General features: G+C 35.8%; 1 protein-coding gene across 7 annotated transcripts in view; it reads right to left on the reverse strand.

The window, feature by feature from the left end:
* Window positions 1-20,086, reverse strand: part of LOC148939397 (uncharacterized) — a 112,383-nt gene that overhangs the window by 12,959 nt on the left and 79,338 nt on the right. For all 7 annotated transcript variants that reach the window (XM_089106591.1, XM_089106585.1, XM_089106587.1 and 4 more), the window contains exons 4-6: window positions 13,553-14,223; window positions 12,130-12,232; window positions 5,764-7,615 (exon numbers count right to left, since the gene is read on the reverse strand). In XM_089106591.1, coding sequence (XP_088962717.1) covers window positions 5,764-7,615; window positions 12,130-12,232; window positions 13,553-14,223 — 2,626 coding nt within the window. The remainder of the gene's footprint in view (window positions 1-5,763; window positions 7,616-12,129; window positions 12,233-13,552; window positions 14,224-20,086) is intronic.

Raw genomic sequence — 20,086 nt, forward strand, 5'->3', positions numbered from 1 at the left:
GAAGTTTCCCTCGATATGGATCCAAAGTATACTACAAAATTTATTCATCTGTGAGCTAGTCATCACTAGAGCCTTTTTATAAGAGTTAATTTTAACCAATCAATTTGATAGCACACCCCAGCCTCAAGCACATAAACGAAAACAGATAAAGGTTGTAATTTTGAACAAAAAATTAATTAATATTCATTAGTTTTAAAGAAAATGTGCCGAAAAATGTAATATCCTGTTTAATAATTACTATGCCTGCACTATTGACTTACTTGTCTTGACTTAAGGCTCCTGCCGCATTATATGTAGCATAGAGAGCATAGCAACTGTGCCTCTCCAAATGGACCAGTCTGCTGCTATGAGGGGGACCTCGACAGCAGCAATGTCGGCCATGTTGTGGAACTTCTGTAGGATGTCCTTCCATCTGGTCCAAGGTCTACCCTTCGGACGTGACCAGCCATGGGATATGGGGTCAAAGTCGTATATAATTCCAGCAGGGGCTGTCAGTGGTATCCAAAGGAGATGCCCAAACCAACTGAGAGTTCACTAGGCAATTTGTTTTGGGAACGGAGCTTGGTGAGTAAGGGCAAGGAGCCTTTCATTACTCACAAAATCGTCTCTTCGGAGACCCTCGAATCGACGGAGTTGTTTCGTCTGGGAGGCATCGATCATGATCAATATTCTGGACTTTGGGAGCCTTGTCTCAGCCATGTAGATCAGGACTGAGTTCAAAGATGTATTATATATGCGCCACTTCGTGTGCCTAGAAATATGGGGCGACCTCCAGAAAGCATTCTGTCTTCCGAATAGAAGAGGCTTTCGCGATTCGGCTGAATAGTTTCGCGTCCACGGAGTCATCATTCGAAATCACGGAGCCAAGATGGGTGAAGTTAGCAACAACTTCAACGTGGAGTCCACAAACTTTAATGCATTCTGGGGGCCTAACTGGGGCTTGCGGTTCGACTGCATTAATTTTTGTGTTTTGCCAATTTACTTCAAGTCCAACTTTTGAAGCTTCTTCTAGCAAGACTTCAAGTCCAACTTTTGCAGCTTCTTCCAGCAGGAAATTCCCAAATTTCATATTGAGATTCTAGCTGACGAACAGTACCATAGCATCAGAAATTATGTTGATATTAAATCCAGTCTAGAAGGGGGAAATTCCACCAAGACTACCGTCGCTGTTGAAGGTTCTAATGCCAATTACTTGAAAATTAGCATTAAAAAAAGAAGAAAAGGTAGTTGTTGAACCACACTATGGATGTTCCTGAATCCAAACTTGGATCTTCCTGAATACGAATTTGTTGTTTAATTTTTTATGCTGAAGTTGAATATACGTTATATTAGTATTATATAAATTGAAGGTGCTAAGTAAATGTCGTCTAATTTTAAATTGTAATGCAGGATATTTTACTTCTTAAGCACAAAAACTAAAAAAAAGTTTCCAAATATTTTTATATTCAACTCATAACAGAGCTAAATCAATTAAAAAGGAACATTATTCAAAAGACAGCGCAATAACAGTGCCTAAGCAAAGAGTTATACATGTTCCATGTATTATTAATTTTTTCTTTCAACGGGCAACTTCGTACGGAGGGAATGGTCGCATAAACTTTGGAGTGGGCTCATTTAATTACAAATTCAAAGTTCTAGTGCCCCTTTTAAGAAGTCAAAGTGAATGGAGCCTAATCAGCTCCCTTCACTGTCCTTATTTCCTACCCGCCCCCCCCCCCCCAAAAAAAACAAACCCATCCGATCAAATTTTTTAAATATATGATTCGTTCAAAATAGTCGAAAAATTAGGCAAATAAGTCTGCCTGCGAAAACATGATCCGCAAAACCTCTGGGACAAGGGTCGTAAATTATGCACGTTGCTTATTGTTTACAAATAGATTTTACAAAGAAAAAGGAGGGCATATTTGGTCTATAGGAGTACGACTAGCTCGAAACTTTCGGATATCTGTCTATGGGCCAAGGAAACCACATGCTCTATTGGGGATAAGGGTCTTAAAATGAGCCAAAGAACCCTCTGTTCCAAATTTGTCGTGTTTTGAGCGAGATCTTGCGGATTGTTTTTAAGGCCAAGATAACCCGTTTCACAAAAAAGTATTATAATTGAGCAAATCAAAAGATGCTATACGCACTTGATTTTTCAGATTGTTTGTAACATCTTGGGAATGGCCAAAGAGACTGAGTTGAAACTTTGACAAAATATTCAAGGACCAAGTGGGTTTAAAATTTCTACTTGGGGAGGAGAGTGGAAATAAATCAAAAGACAATATGTGTATTCTGATTTTCAAATTAGCATGTCTACAATATCTCAGGAACTGCTGTGGGGACGGAATTGAAACTATCATGCACTTTTAGAGAAAGGAAGAAGGGGGGAGCAAGGAAAAGTTAAACTTAGTTTTGGGGAGGAGAAAGGGCTAACAAATGTTTGTCTTTACTCCATATATGAAAAATCTTTTTGCACTATAAACTCCCGTGAGACTTACAATTTATGCACGGTTAGGTAGCTATACAAATCAAAAATGTAATACGTGCGGCAAGGTTGCTAATATGGTGGGGCAAGCAGACAATGAATTGTGGCTGACAGAAAAGGTGGAGCTAAATCGAAAGAAGCAATATGCATCTAAGTTATCAAAATACCACATATGCAATATCTCGGTACCGGAAATTGAGGGTTCAAGGAACTCAGCTGAAACTTCGAGGGAATACAGGAAGGGAGTGTGGGCAAATAGATTTAAAATTTTTACTATTAAAATGTTTTAAAATGTACTTCTATTGGATCTTATTGCAAAATATTCAAATTTGTATGTTGAACTGCTTTAAAATTTCAGACTATGAAAAAACCCCAATCAATTTCAGAGCCAAGGGAAACTCAATCAGGAAACAAATTTCATTCTTGATGCGTTGATTCTTGACGTCCTATTTTTGTTTTTATTTTTAAATAACAAAAACAGAACTCTTTCAATAAACGAGTTTAAAACGCATTTATCTAAACAAAAAGCAGCAAAATCATAATATAACACAATAATATTCCCTTTAAAAAATGATCGATTAATATTTGTCTTTATTCAAAGTTGTAAAAAAATGAGGGTTAGGATGGCTTCAGTCAAATTTAAGAGTTTTTTTTTACCTCAATTTAAACGGAATCCCAGTATTAAACCGTGTTGATATATTAAGTAGGGCAAGCTAAAAAAGAACAAAACACTTATTCATTCTAAAACGGCACCCTATAGAAGACCAAAGATTATTTCTAATATTCTATTATTTATAAAATTACTTAGATTTTCAATCTATTTGAATAGTATTCTCTTCCCAACCAATCCAATGTCCACAGTAAAACTAAAATTATTATTAAAATTTGTTGTAAAATTTCGCCAAAAATCTAAACAACAAGCCGAAATCTTAATCCTTAAGCAGAAAAGAAAACTATACAAATTATTCCTTTTATTAACCAATAAAATACACTCAATTAAAAACAAACAGAAATTAATTAAAAAAACTTTTTTCCAAGAAAAGCAAAAAGATATTAAGCCAAAAACGAGGAGAAATAAAGTTGTACAATAGTTTAAATTGAAAACAAACAGAAATCACTATCAATGAATAAATGAAACCCATAACGAAAAAAAAACAAGCAATTCGTTAAAAAATTCAAATTCAAAACAAACAGAAATTCCCACAAGCAGGAGTCGGGCCAACGCCCTCTAAGTCTTGTAACAACCAGGGCGTCAACCACGATTTACTGAAAACAATCTTTATTTGAGCAGTGATTTTTCATTTTTTATACCATCAACAACAACACAACAAAAAATTATATCTAAAGATTAATCAAAGTTTACAAGCAAATGTGGTCCAATCTGTCCATTTCTACCCTCTCAAAAGCTCTAAACAGCTTGAACATCAATTACATTTCATTGTAAACGACATATTCTTTGAATTGTTTTTCTAGTGTTAAAACACCAACAAGAACGGTAGCAAAAAGAGAAAGAAAGTCCCCATAATAGCCAAGATTACTGAAAAGAACTATAAAAAAATGGACTGATTGTTGAACATGTAATGATATTAATTCCTGGAAGTCTCGGCAATTTTGGATTTATCAACATTATAAAAGAGAAAATGTTTAAAATATATTTTGACAAACAGCTTTAAGTAAGGAGCAACTCGGATCAATAGCAACCGAAACTCTATTTTAATATCAATAGATACATCAAAACAATTGACTTATTATGCTGATTCTAAATATATAAGACTCATTAAGTTTAGTTTTACCCATCAAAGCCTACGAGCCAGAAAACAATTTCTTGAGTATTGAAAAGGGAGAAAGACAACCGAAAACCCAAGGAACCTTAGTGATAATCAAACCATTAGATTCAGCATATCAGAGAATCCTACTGTAGAGGTTTCAAGCTCCCATCTGCAAAAATGTGGAGTTTAATTTTTTTTTTTTTTTTCAGAAGAAAGATCAGGGATGTGTGTTTATTTGTTTTTGTTTTGCTTTTCCCCATGGGTGATTTTACTAAACCAATAGTCCTAGAATATCAGGAGAGGGCTCTGAATTTTCTGATTTGGGGATTTTCCACTGGAAGAAAGTTCCGTGGGGAGGGAAGGTTTTGGGGGTGAACTTCCCAGGAGAAATTTTACACTGGGAGAATTTGCCAGATTCACGAACAAAATTATTTTATTTGTCTTAATTTCTCTTTGCCGACTCAATCTTACATGTGGAGACGTTAAGGGTAACAGAAGTTCTTGCATATATGAGAGAGGTTTCCCCCTCCTCAATACCTCGCTCTTCATGCTAAAGTTTAACTCTTTGTCCCAATTCTTAAAACCACTTAAAAGCACAAAAACCGTTTAATTGAAGCAATAAGAATCTTTTTTTAGTGAAATATTGAGGAAGGGGCAACCCCCTCATGTACATAATAATTTCTGTTCATTTTAAGTTTTAATGTTGCTGCTTACTTTTAGTTGAAAAAAAATTTCTTGATTTAATTTTCAGTAAAGGGAAATGATGCTCTGGCCTATAAAAAGGTTTAGAAGACGTTAACCGCACTCCTGTTTGTGTTAATTTCCGTTCTTTTCAATTTAGACATTGATTAAATCTGTTAGACATTAATTATTCATTGTTTAAAGCTCCAATGATAATCTAACTTTCAGTGGATTTAAAGCAACGACAGCCCCAGTCTTATTTGTGGTAACTTCTGTTCTCTTGTTTTATCGCCGCTATTTACTTTTCTTTAATCAGTTAGTTTTTTAATCATACAAAATAAGTCTTCCTTTCAAGAAACCTGGTCTGAAGGTGTAACTTTTATCACGAAGGCAAAGCGCACATCCCATGCAAATACACTGGATAGCTTCTAACAAAATAGTAATAAGAAGCAAAGAATGTTGACTGTAAAATCACAGAAAATTGAAAATCAGCTCAATTAAAATTGTTCATGCTAATAAAACAGGTGACAATTTTTGTTTCTTTTTTACCTCATAATGCGCACATGTATACATACATTCAAACTATAGAAGAGGGGAGAGGGGGGCACTAGTGTATATTTTTATGAGGTAAGGAGGGAGACATCGAAGTCAATTTCTATGGTGGACAAAAGTTTAAAAAAAAGAAGAAGAAATGGTACAACTTAGTACCCAAATTTTCCGCGGTTTCAAGTAGGACCCTTAGGATCAATAAGAGGGATAAGGACGTGTTCCACCCTCTCCTATATATCCTTGTTCAAATATATGTTGAACCAGAACCTTAAGATATACATTAGTAATGTCAAGTACCTTTATCTTCCATTCTGCATACAGTTGTACCTGGTTTACCAACTCCTTCATTAGCGCCCAAATTTGATCTTTGGATAGAATTTGACAACGGGATGTTTTTCTTGCTTTGACTGGGATTTACACCGGTGTTTCCTGCTTTCTTATGTATGCCATCCTGATTTTGAGAACTTGTACTGAACCTGTTTAGGTTTGTCCTGGCTTTTAAGATTTTCCCGGTTTCAAGAGCCTGCTCACACGGGTTGTTACAATCTTCTTTTGAATTATCACTTTGTACTGGATACATCTGCCCCTGAGGTACTCTCATGCTGTAATCTGGGACTGTTAAGATAGAGGAGTTACCTTCGACACAATTTCCAAAGAAAGTATTTATCGGCTCCGGCTTACATGCGGCATCAACCTGTCGAGGGTTAGAATGTTGGTTCTGATAATAAGGACCAGGCGTCCATGGCGATTGTAATGACGGAGGAGGGAAAAAATAACCGCCCCGAGGTGGATGCGTCGAATAGACAATATTTGGAGGATAAGCGTTAGTATTATTAAAGCGTAAAGGCATAGGATTGGACATATAAGGAAACATCAGTGGATGTTGAACAGGCCCTTGGCATTGAGATAAAGGGCTTACAGCTCTAGGAGGTACTTGTTGTTTTGGATTAGCGGGTAGATCATAAAGAACAGGAAAGAGATAGTACCTAGGAGGAAGAGTGGAAATAGGGAGACTGCGAAACCACTCTGTGGAATCTGGAGGAAAGCTGACCAGCGGGGTTGGTGTGTCAGACATATTAGGAAAACATGGAGAGTAGTCAATGTACATCTGTGATAGACTCTCTTTTGACAAACATTCAACCTCTGGTGCTTTAAATGGCTCTGATTGGGGTGTTGGCAAATTTACTTCATGGACTGTTTCTGGGATTACCAGAGCCAAATCTTTGTTAGACCAGCTACTTCCAGAAAAACCTAAATTTTTACATGAATCGGTTTTTACGCGCAGTGCATTGAAAGACCCCTCTTCTATACCATTTAAAACCCCAGGAACATTGTGACTTTTTTTGGAACCTGCATCTGGGGAGTTCGATTGCTCTGTAACCTTCTTTCTTTGGTCTAGCACTGCCTGAGGGACTTTTCCAGATGGAAGACCTTCGTTGTGGATCTCCTTATAATTAGATGGAGGCACATCATAGACGTAGTTTTTAAGCGACTGGACTACCGGATGAGGAAAGTGAATATTTGGCGAAGCTGGAGAGGATTTTGAATCCTGTGCGGCTATTCCTTCTTTCTTCTGTAGTAATTGAGAAATTTTGTCTGGTAAAAACCGCTCACTTGATGACGGCATAGCATCGCTAAGGTTTTCATCAAGCTGGACTATTTCCCGTGAGCAGTAACTTTCCGGTTTAGCAACTGGCTTGATTTCCAGTCCATTAAAATCATGTTCCAGTACTTCAACTGCCTTTTGAGTAACATTTAAAATCAAGTGTTGGTTCAAAGAAAAACTATCATCATTTCCCAAATCTGAAGGCATTTTAGGACCGGACTGAATATCACCAGAAAAATCCGCTCTCTTTCTATTAGACGTTGATTTGTTTTCTACAGGGACATTCGCAGTCTTTTTATTGGGCTCAGTTGCTTTTTCAGTTTCAGTTTCAACAGCAAATCTTGTCTGAACTAAATACTGACCAATGTCATAAAATCCTTTTTTTGGTTCAATGTCAAGTTTCATAAGTTTAACACTGTAAATCAATTCATTATTATCTAATTTCATCCCCATAAATATAGCCTCTAATAGACCTGGAGCTTCAACAGCGTATCGGAAGTACAAACAGGCGTATTTGCTCCATTCTCCATCTACGGGCTTGAGCTAAAAGAAAAAACAATGTAAATAAAATCCGTTTAAACAAACATATATATTGTTCACTTTAAAATACTGTTGACTCTCTTCAACGGCATAAACCGTAGACGCTTCATATCTACATTCTTTACCTACACAGTAGACTTATATCTACACTACATATAAAGATTGGACCTTTATATTAATATCTACATATAGAAACTGAAGGGTTTGTCTCGGTGAATTTAAGCTAAACTAGTGAAACGAGAAGCTTAAAAATATCTCCGGATAATACTAAAGCCACGCGAATGCATATATATATATATTATATATATATATATATATATATATATATATATATATATATATATATATATATATATATATATATATATATATATATATATATATATATATATATATATATATATATATATATATATATATATATATATATATATATATATATATATATATATATATATATATATATATATATATATATATATATATATATATATATATATATATATATATATATATATATATATATATATATATAAAATTAAATAAACTGGATATATGATATTAAAAAAAAAACAACAACATTTGCATAAATGGTACAGTACAAATATTTTCATGCATTTAAGCTATATACTAAAAAACAAAACAATTGCATGAAAATCTTCACGTATTTAAGCTACTTTTATGTAATTTAGTGAGGGAATACAAAAGAGAGTCAAAAGCCCAAGCGCTACAAGAACCCTCTGCAAGGGTCGCCTACCCGAAAGCCAGCCCAAGCGGAGCAAGGTCCACCTGCTCAGGTGTAAGGCCCGAGTTTCATCATGAGTCCTGCAAAAGCCACTTTGATGGCAACTGCACAGACATTTTCATTTATTTAAGCTATTTTCATGCATTAAAGTATGAGCGTATACGAGGACGGTTCAAAAAGTTTCTGACTCAAGAAAGACACAATAAACTTTTTGTTTAAATTTATTTTTATTTCTTTGCAAACTTCATATAAATCTACACACTTCTCCCAGCTATGCTCCAACCTATCTAAGCCATCCAAAACGTATTCGATGTCTCCCAAGCACAATTTTTAGACTAGGAAACAAAAAGAATTTGGTGAATAACGAGGGAGAACAAATAATCCAATCCGTGATTTAGAGGATTTTAGCCCTGACAACTACTGAGGTGTGAGACGACGCAATGTCTCGGTGAAACATATTTTTCTTTTGTTCTGCAAATGTGGCTGTTTTCTGCAATTTCTAACTTGTGTTATTGTGTAGTACGATTCTGCTATATTTTCTCTCTTTGAATATAATCGATTAACGTAACTCTATGACTGTTACAAAATAGTCACAAACACTTTCTCAGCTGGAAATATTGTGCTTTTCTGGAGCCATTTCTCCTCCATAGTCTTTTATTTTAGCTGTATTTTGTTTCGGGCGTTTAATTGGCATAAAACTCTTTTAATTGGCATAAAACTCGTTTAATTGGCATAAAACGGGCGTGGGAATTGGCATAAAAACTCTAATTAAATTTATACCGCCTAAACTGCACCAATAGAATGTTGTTCACCCGAATGCCTTTTTCACTTAGCGTGAGCAAACGCAGCACCTAACGCAGAGAAAATTCAGGCTTTTTAATGCCCAAATTATAATTCAATATGGTGATGAAAACTTCCTTTCAGCACATTCATAAACTCTGGAATCTCTTTCACTTTAATTCGTTGATCGTTTTGCACCATTTGACCGACATTAGTGATGCTTCAATTTTGAACGTCTTGTGGCAGCAGTTTGAATATCAAAGACGTTCATCGTCACCCAAAGCGTTACTAACACGTTTAAACTCAGCCTCCCAAAACTTCACGGCAGTAAATGATAGTGCATGGCCCTCGTATGTGGTATTAGACCCCTTTTATTTCTGTTTTTTATTTCCCTTATTTATTTACTTTAATAGCTTACTTTTTATTTACTTTCGTTTTTTTTTTTCATTTTCACTCTTTATTTTCGTATTACCTTTCAGGAACAAGCGTCTAATGTTGCTTGATATTTTTTTTTTTTTTTTTTTTTTTTATCACAAAAGCGCTGACATCAACTCAACCAAACGATCATAAAACAAAAACTGCATGTCCTGAATTATGAAATTTTTAAGCAAGCATTTGTCAAATGCTAAGAATCCACATTCTTTGCTTTTTGACGAGTGCTGTCATCTTCATGTTAAGGACAGAGACTTCTGGATACCCTCCTCTCGCTTCATTCGCTGTGGTTTGCAAATGGGGAACTGGTTCTTGGAAAAAAATATTCTTCGCTTCAATCAACTCTTTAGCCCTCACAAAGTTGTTATCATGATGTCAAATATCCTGTTTCTTATTTCTTTTTTATTCCATAGCTTTTAGGTTCTTATAATCTATTTCCCTTTCCCATTTATACAGCTATTCCGTTCATTGATATCTCCCATCTAGATGCTATTATCTAAAAGTTTCCGAGATTTCACAAAGTTTCTGCTCTAACAGACACAAAGAGACCCCACCCCTCCCAACAACCCCGCAAAATCGAAATCTCTTTGACCCTCGGAACACAATGCCGAAAAACAATCAATTCAATCGTCCTGGTAGTTACTGATTTATAACGTTTTTTTTTACATGAATTGCTTTGATCGTGCATGGTCAAAACATTGACAGATCAATGTTACTCAGCTTTCTCTGTTGAATATTTATCACAAAATATCACCGGATCCCCCCCCCCAGAAAATTGAGGCACCTATGACTGAAATAACATATCCCCAAAAGATATACACTTGTTGAGCCTAGCCACAGCTGAGTGATAACTTTATTTTGCAGATAAGCTGTTTTATTATACCTGGTATATTCTCAGATTTCAGTACCCTATGTCGATTCTCATAGTTCCATGATCATTCTGTAATTTTTTCACATTTCTAGCTTGATTAGTTTAATTTATTCTTGAACCAACAAAAACACACTTGATTATATATATAACCTATATATATTATATATATATATATATATATATATATATATATATATATATATATATATATATATATATATATATATATATATATATATATATATATATTATATATATATATATATATGCAAATTTGTAATCATTTTGGAAAAACCGACATTACTCACTAAAAACTGATTTTATTGTTTGGTCAAGGTAAACCGTAAAAAAGAAATTGTACAATATTTAAAATCATCTATCCTTATTCTATTCTATTTACTTCCTTATTTTCCCTATTTACTTCCCTATTCTTATTCTATTCTATTTACTTAAACTTAGTTCCTCCCACTCATGGAGACATATAAGCAACAATAGATCTCCACATCAGATCATCTTCAGCAAAAGCTTATAGTCCATTGAGGGATGACTACAGCATTCTCAAGGTATGTTCCATTCTCAACAACTCTTCCATCAACCTGCACGAGCCTAAAACTAGGTATTCTTGAGGGTTCATCCTCGGCCTACCTAGTTCAGATGACCATTTGGTTATATTGTTTCTCCGATCTGACTGTTAGTTATCTGATCAGCCCAACTACTCACAAGTATTCTTCGTAGAAAATTATTTTTTTAAGCAAAGCAGCCATAACAATCACCAGCTTTTTCAATTTCGACACCATATACATATTATTAATGTAATTATGGCACCATAGCACCGAGTTATGGCACCGAGTCCGTTGATTTTGAATTGAAGTTATCAAGTATTTTGCAGGTTGCATAGGTTGCATCAAGACATGGCTCATTGTAGACGGAAAAAAGTCGAGACAGATAGTCCAAGTAATTGAGAGGCAAATGTTTAAATGGCTGGGGCACGGGTAAATGGCGGGAGTATGCATGACTCTCTTATTGGACACATACTTGTTTGTTAGTTTTTGTAAGCCATCCTAGCCGAGTGGATTGGTGCACTGGATTTAGGATCCTTTGTCTAAGAGGACGACGGTTTGAATCCTAGTGTACCCAATTCTTTGGTTTGGGACGGGGGTCAGTGGCCTGACTCTGTAAGCTCAGCCAGAGTCGGCCCAGCTCTAAATGGGTACCTGGAGAAATCTGTGGAAGGTAAACAGGAAGGGTGTGCAAAAGCACATGATGGCTGGCCCCCAACCTCCCATTGCATTTTCTAGCTGAAGGGCCAAGAAACGGAGATCAGTACCGCCGGTAGGGACTGTAAAGTCCAATGCCGTATTCTTTACCTTTACCTATGGCACCATTTGATATCGACTTCGTCTTGTTACCATTTATCTGTTAGCCTGTTGGGGAGGCTTCTGCCATCAACTCTTCATGTTATGCTGCATGTCTTCTCTAAAGTGTGCCAAATATCTCAAGATTTAGGGGGAGGGGTTGCGACCTATCCCTACTGTAGCAAAATTCCGCAGAAACCTAGAAAATCTTTTTTATTTCCTGAAGATCCAATGGTCCACTGAACCCAAGACCCCAAAATCAGTCGTTTCTTAAAAAGAGTAACAAAAGCTCTTTGAATAAATAAATTCAATTTTAGTAGAAAGTAAAACTTACTTGGTGCAATTTGCAGCACACGACACCAATCTTGGAACATATACCTTGACTAGAATTTTTCATCTGGATCGGATTTTGGAGATATGATGTGTCTATTGACCTCCTAGAAGACATAAAAATATATTGAATAACAAACTCCAAAAAAAGCCCTTTTAAGTGGAACTTGAGAATTCCCTCAGCTTTAACCCCCTTGATCCTCCATCATAATCTGGCCTTTTTAAGGTGGACTTCGAACCGCCTATTTTAGCTCCCTCCCCCCACCTAACTAGCCCCAAAACTCAGTTAACCTCGGGGAAGGAGGCTAAACTTCAGAAAAGAAGAGAACTCCCTTGTGTAAAAATATAAATAAAAGATGAGAACAATCTTACTTTTCTATTTACCCTTAGTTTCGCTTCTTTCTTTCAAAATAAAAGTTAGTACAGCTAACAATGACTGAAAATTGACAATAATATGAAAATCGTATATATCTTATATTTAATCAATACCCATAATTGACTTTCAAAGCTAACTTCTCTGAGTCTACATTCCTCAGTAACCGGCTTTGAACTGAGGTGCATATGGGTTGGATGCGGCCTGCATTGAAAGTTTTCGGTAAAAATACTAAACAAAATTTTGTTCCCTAACTTTCTTTAAAGTTACGTAAGTTTAAAGTTACTTAGCCAGTACTTTTACCCATGCATTTGAAAGGAGTAGATTTACAAGGAAGATGCAGTGACGAACATAAGGTATTTAAAAGTGAAACTAAAAGTAACACTAAATTACTTGCTACAATTTTCCTACGTCAAGACGTTTTAACTATAAACAAGTTGCCACCCCTACTAACTTTTCAATATGCCAGTTATTGTTGCTTCACCAAAGGCAAAATAAATACTTTTAAATGAAAATTTAACTTAGCCAACTGATTTTCTATATTTTTCAAAATAATGAATAATAAAACTAATTATTTGCTACAAATAAACAGATACAAAAAAAGAATCGCTGGAAATTTGAACAGTGCTACATTTTTATTTACATATAAATAATACATATAATATGTATTTTCACACCTAATAATAGGTTTGAGGGGTGGCAAAATTCCCCTTACTTGTGAAAATTTATTTTTTAAGTTTGGATCCGTTGTTGAACGAAGTTTTAGTAAAAATCGTCACAAAAAAAAGCAAAGAAGCGGTACGCACTAAGTGTCAGTACATCTTGCGGCGGAAATGATAATTTTGGCAGCAGTTATTTTCGGTGACGTTGTATTAGTGGGGAGTTTCTGCATGCCAACCAAAGCGTTCACTACAAGGTTAACGCTCTAAAAGGTCACTGGCCAAGATTAATTTGGAATAAGACTAATTTACATTGCATTAAAAATACACTTCTATGGTGAAACAGAATAGGCAAAGAGATAAATAAATCGAACGAGAAAAGTGCATACAATTACCTTTGTACACTCAGCTTCTCTTCATTACTTGCAAAACTTAAGTAGAACTTTTCTGGTGTTAGAACCTCTTCAACTACAACTGTGAAAGTTTTTCCAATGTAAGAATCATTTGCAATTAAATCCTTTGCAATTAAAGTGTCTTTGTTACTTTTTTCTAAGCTCAAGCCTTTTGTAAAAGCAGAGAAAAATTTGTCACCATTTTGAATTTTGAAATCTGAACCATTGACAGCTGCAATGGGATAGGACACAGCTGTCTTCTGTTGAGTTTCTTGTATAGAGAGAGGATGTCGCCTAGATTTTGAAATCGTTTCATCAACAAGGGTGGATTCTTGTTTTGTTGAGTGTAAACTATGGTCCACACAGAATGAAGAACTTTGAAGTTCCATTTCAGAAGGTCTAGGAATAGACAAACTTGACTTCAGATCCATTTCTCTGTTAGTAGAAATTTTCACCTGCTCATCCCTCTTAGAGCAGTTTTCCAACGGAGTCACGGAAATGGTGGCGCTTTGCTCCAGGCCATGAAATAAATGGGACTCACAAATCAAGTTGTAACTTTCACTTAGCTTACAGTGACATGACTTGCATAACGAATCTACTTCAGGCAACATGTTTAAAAAAGACACTGGATCTTCTCCTGACGTAGACAGAATTGAATGCACATCTCTTTCACACTGAAAGAAATGAACAATCAAGAAATTTTTCATAAACATATGGAACAGAGTGAGAGGAAGATAGAGAGAGATAGAGAGAAAAAAATGAAAAGAGAGAAAGGAAGAGAGGACACAAGAGTAATGCTTCGTCTTGAATCTGAATATTTGTTTTCAACATTCCCCCCCTAAAATTGGTTCAAAGCCCCGGACCCTCAGAACAATTTAAAAAAAAGGGCACTCGATACTTCTGAAGAATTTGTTTTGCTGACGACTAAATTTTATATTTTGCATATTTATCACCATGTTCGGGACACTTTTTCTCTCTTTGGTCCCTTTTCTCTTTTAGCCAAAATGTAGGCAAACTTTACACAACTTACAGCATGTCTTAATTTAGAAATTGGATGCAACATAGAAAACTCCTCTAAGTGTAATGTCTTTAACTCGTCTAGAACTATCTAATTCTGTTTGCTTGAGGTTGAAGGTCTCCATGAATCCTTTTATATATTTTTTTATATGCTTTGTATCAATGTATTTTTACATTGTTTTGCTTTCTGTTAAAAAAGTGTTCTGGAATAGAACCAAAACCATCTAGACTAAAATTTAAATTTTATTTTCTCTGCTGAAATTAAATTTTGCATTGTCCTTTTGCATGTCTATCCTATTTTATACTAAAAAAAATATCCACTCAATATTTATCTAGATTAGACTTTTTTCCAAACTAAAACAGAAATTACAATTAGAAAATATTTTAAACGCTTATAATGAACGTTCGGTTAGGGTAAAATTTGTAATCAATATTTCACTCACTTTTATTGGTCCTATCTCCTCCTAAGCCAAAATTCCTCCTAAGCATTGAACATCCCCAGCCCCTCCAACTTACCACAGCCCACAGCTTTTAGAGGAAAGATTGCACCTTTTGTTTCTAACTACAGCTGTTAAAGTACTTTCAGTTTGTATAATTCGGGGGCGACTTACTTTTCGTTTGGCCCTAAATGTCTGCCGAAAAAGACGATCTTTGGCAATCTGTCATCCACAGAACGTGCCCTAATTATCTAAAAACTTCTCTCACAATCGTCCTAGAAAGCGGGACAGAAACAGATTTCTCGTGCAGCTTACTGTTTGAAATACGGTCAGTCAGACGTGTACTCAAAACAATCCATAGAAAATTCCTCTGTGAAACATCTACTAAATCTTCCGCCCTATTTTGGAGTGCCCACGTTTCAGAAACATACTTGACCACTGTCATCACTGCAGCTCCCGATGTTCTAACTTTAGATCGCAGATTTTTTTTTTTCCCCTATTCTTCTAACTTTTTGAACTGTGAAAAAATATCCTGGGCCTTGGCTACTGTATTTTAGCATCTTCACTGCATTCACCATCTTTACTAATAAACTACCTAGGTAAGTGAAGCCATCCAATTGATCGACCTTCTCGTTACCCAACCCCCCCCCCCTCCCCCTCATACACCATCACTTTTTCCCAGTCTAAGCGACTTAGTCTCTTTAAAATTAATTTTCCTATTCTTGCGGCCTGAACTCTCTAAACCTCCAAAAAACCATTCGGTTTCCTAACACTTTCATCTAGGATATTCAAATCATCAGGATAATCTAAGTCTGGGAGATTTTTACTTTCCCCTTTAATTCAACGCTCTCCCATAGCCTTTACCATGGTCCTAAGGACAATCTCCATCAAAATGATCCATAAATAGGGATAAAACGCAACCCTGTTTAAATACCAATTTGAAACGAAAGCGACAACTAAAGTCATTTCCCAAGTTAATCGCAGCAATGTTATTTTCGTACATGGCACTAATAGCTTTAATTTATTTATCTGGCAAACCATACAAGGATAAGACCGTCCCTAAAGCTCTTGCATTGGCTGAATCAAATGCTTACTTAATCAATAAAGCTAAGGGCTAAAGGGTTCTGAGGACTCAGGCACTTTTCAATTATTAATCTAAGAGTGATTTTGGTCGATGCATTCTCTCCACTTCTAACAACCACACTGTTCTTCTCTTAAAACTTTACAGGATCTCTAAGTCTAAAAAGCATTATCATAATAAGTAATTGGCTTCCAACAGAAACCAGGCTAATGCCTCGGTAATTACGAGACTGGCTCTTTTCATCATTCTTATAGAGGCTTTAATTAACGTTGTGCTAAAATCACTAAGTGTTTCCCTTTTTTCAAAAATCATATTCTAATCTTCAGAAATTTATCTATAACTTCAACACATTTAAAAAACTCATTTACCACACTATGAGGACCTCGAGCCTTTTCATTTTTTAATCCTTTTAGTGCTGTCTCTTATTCTTTCTTCAGAAAATAAGTCTTACTTCACTTCCAAAGTGTCAATAACTTTTTCATTCTTTTCTACATTATTTCCTGTAGCTTTATCACGGTTTAGCACATTCTTAATCCTTGTCACTAATTGTGGCCTTGTTCCAATCTTTTCTATAGCCGTTATTAATATCTTCTATTTCTACAATTTCTACTGACCTGGGCAATTTCTAATAAAAATACTATGTTCCTATCTGTAATCCATTCTACTTCTTCCTGTAGCTGTACGTAAAATTTAAAAAAACTGTACGTAAAAAAACTTTAGAGTCATTACTATCTCCATCAGTTGGTTCTGCAGGAGCATATAGCACTACGACTGTTGCCTTGCCCTTTTTAGTCACAAAATGAGCAGCTAGAATTATGTTATTAATGTCGTCAACCTAAGCAAGGCTTAGAAGCTTCATTATCCATCATAAGCCATACTCCTTGCCTAAGCACCACTTCCTTCCAGCCTGAGCAAACAGACTTATATCACCTAATTTTACGTTTCCTACCCCTGGAAGATGGGTATATGAAACTCACAACAAGTCCAGTTCAAAACATCTGAATTCAACAGTCAATATATCAATATGATAGTCGTTTTATAACGTTGAGGCATTCCAATTTACAATTATAATATTATTTACATCGTTGAAATTATTAAGGCCTCAGGAAAAGCAACGGGTCCCAAACCAGTGCAGGACGGGGACCAACTTCATCTTCTAAATTCTATACGAAGCGCTTAAGCCGGCTTAGAACCGGACAGCAAGATGTCTCTAGAATCTCCGGTACGAGTGGAAGCTTTGTGCAATGCTGGGCCAGCTTCGTCACAACATGCTGTTGTATCAACAAGAGTCGAAATCCTGCACAAGCAATCTCAAGCCTATTACCTCTGAGCTCTGACTCACTTTATATTCATGCCTACAAATATTATACTACTAAGGGGGGCAACCCATAACAGATAACTTAGCTGTAAAACTCATACAAGGGTTTTCAATAAGTAGGATTAGAGGACCTAACTGGGTATATAGTCCCTATCTACACCCCAAGACCCAAAAGGCAAATAATTTAGCAGAAATATAGGAATGTGAAGAATTCCAGAAATTATAATTATGCAACGGTTCCCTGTGTTTACTTGTATAGTTGGAGGCAGAAAGGGGACCCATGACCTCTCCAACACCCCCCCCCCCTCCACTGCCGGCAATATGCATATGGATTAGTTTATAAAACCGTTGCGAGCTTCATATGAGAATCAATGAATTAGGAAAAAATTTGTAAGTACAAAAGACGAGAATTGGTTAAAGTTTTTAAGGCTAAAAAAAAGCGTAAAGAGCTTGCGAGATGTGTTATAGACCAGTGGTCGGCAAAGTGCGGCTCCGGAGCCGCATGCGGCTCTTTGGCCCCTCAAATGCCGCTCCAGCACAAATATTTAAAGTCTTCTTGAAGACTAAAGTTGTTGTATTTTTCCATCTAGCTGCAAATCTAACAGGTATTTTTCTCATCAATTTAAAAAAAAACTGCATTAATAAACCGATCTGGCTCTCTAATTTTTTTTTTAATCCTGGTAATGTACATATATGGCTCTTTGGCGAAAAAGTTTGCCGACCACTGTTATAGACTGTCCTGCACTTAGCAGTAAAGAATCTCTAATTTTTCCAAATAACAGGAAAAAATTAATGCACTTTATTTTTTAGCGATTTAGGAAACAAAAGCGTGTTTTTGAAAAATCAACTAGACACTAGGGTATATAGGAGTTCTGTTAAAAGTAGAGATCATCATTAAACATTGCCTAGAGTCAAACTAAAGCTCAAATGCAGGCAGGGTAACCGCCTTCCGGGAAGTTAAGATGTTGGTAAACTCCAGGACAAAAATTTAAGAGCATCAGAGCGATTACCACTTTAGGCAGGGTGATGAGTACCATGTACCAGAACAGCACTGCTGCGATTAAGGTAGAAAGTGAAGTTAGTAGCTGGTTTGTGGATGAATCAGGAGTTATGCAGGGTTGTGTCCTACCCCTCTTTATACGGATTGTTCTGATAGACTCTGTCCTAAGGAACATGGCGAAGACTATGGGAGAGCTTGGAATCAAATGGGAGGGTAAAACTCTCTTAGACTTATATTATGCTGATGATTAGAGTGCCCTTCATAAAAATGTAAGCAGAACTAATAACTTTTTGGAGGTTTTGAGGGTTCAGGGTGCAAGAATGTTTGAAAATTAATGTCAAGAAAACCAAGTTGCTTAGACTAGGAATAAATGAAGGGGAGGAATGATGTTGGATATCGAGAAAATTGATAATGTGGATGGCTTCACTTACCTCGGTAGTATTATTGTTAAAGATGACGGATGCAGTGAAGAAATAAAAAGTAGAATAGCCATGGACCAGCTGGTTTTTCAATGTTGAAGAAAGTTTGGAAGAATAGGAAGATAATTCTGCGATTCAAATATTGATAGATATTTGAAGATAACCAAGCTCTCCCAATATTGAAATATTGGAAGATAACCAAGATTCAAATATTGGAGGCTATGGCAATCACAATACAAATATAGTTCTGAAATAAAAGCACTTCAATCGGCAGAGGAAGTTTTTTTTTAAATGTTTTACAGAGAAATTGGCAAAGGAAGTTTTAGGTATTCGTTTGATTAACCGTATGCAAAACAACAAGCTGTACAAAAAATATGGTTTGATCCCAATTTCTAGGGCTATAATGAAAAAAAAACGAAAAAAAAACCCTTGAGATGGTTAGGAAATGTATTACGGATAAAGGATGACAGATTGTCGAATATTAAGCTTTAGACTTGGCTTTTTGACCATCAGTCCAGAGCCGAACAAAAAGCAGGTCGTCCCCGAACAGGGTAGAAAGAGCTCATCAGGAAGGATTTGAAGGAAATATGAACTTCGTGGGATAGGGAGAAAGTGAAGCTTTGAATAGACTGGGGTGAAGGAGGAGCCTGCGCAGCTGGGTCGGCCCAGGGTGGCTTAATGCTGCAGTGAGCTAAAAGTATTAGTAGTGTTTTTAATATTTGTATATTTTGTTTAATTTACATGCCTAAACCATTAGACGTTTGAAATCCTCTTATTTCTTCAGGCTATATATATACTATGCAAACTTATAAATTAAAATAAAGAATCCTATAAAATATTTAGGGTCCAGTAACTGATCTACTTAGTGTAATAGTTGCATTAAATCATTAAGTTGTTGTGTAATACACCCTTCTATGGCTTTAAAGGGTGAATCAAGCAACCATTTCTTGAGAAAATAGGCATTTAATGAAGTCTAAAGCGCACTGGTAAAGACACGAAATTACTTCCGAGTAATTTAAAATCGTTTATAAATAAAAAAAAGTTTTTATGTACAGTTATAATGTCCGTCGACCCCAACACGTAAATAAAACGACGAAACAGGAAACCATCAAACTTAGATACGTCATTTAGGTCCTACGCTTAGGCGATGTTCCAATTTTTCTAACTTGTACTAGATGGGGGAGCTCGTATGAGACCAAAGCTATAAAATTTTCAAAAATGTAACAGAGACAAAAAATATTTTTTCCAGTACTTAAAAATTTTTG

Source organism: Artemia sp. Qi Xiang Cuo, chromosome 21 (assembly GCF_049724085.1).
Source record: "Artemia sp. Qi Xiang Cuo chromosome 21, ASM4972408v1, whole genome shotgun sequence".
In the NCBI taxonomy this organism is placed as follows: Eukaryota; Metazoa; Arthropoda; class Branchiopoda; order Anostraca; family Artemiidae; genus Artemia; species Artemia sp. Qi Xiang Cuo.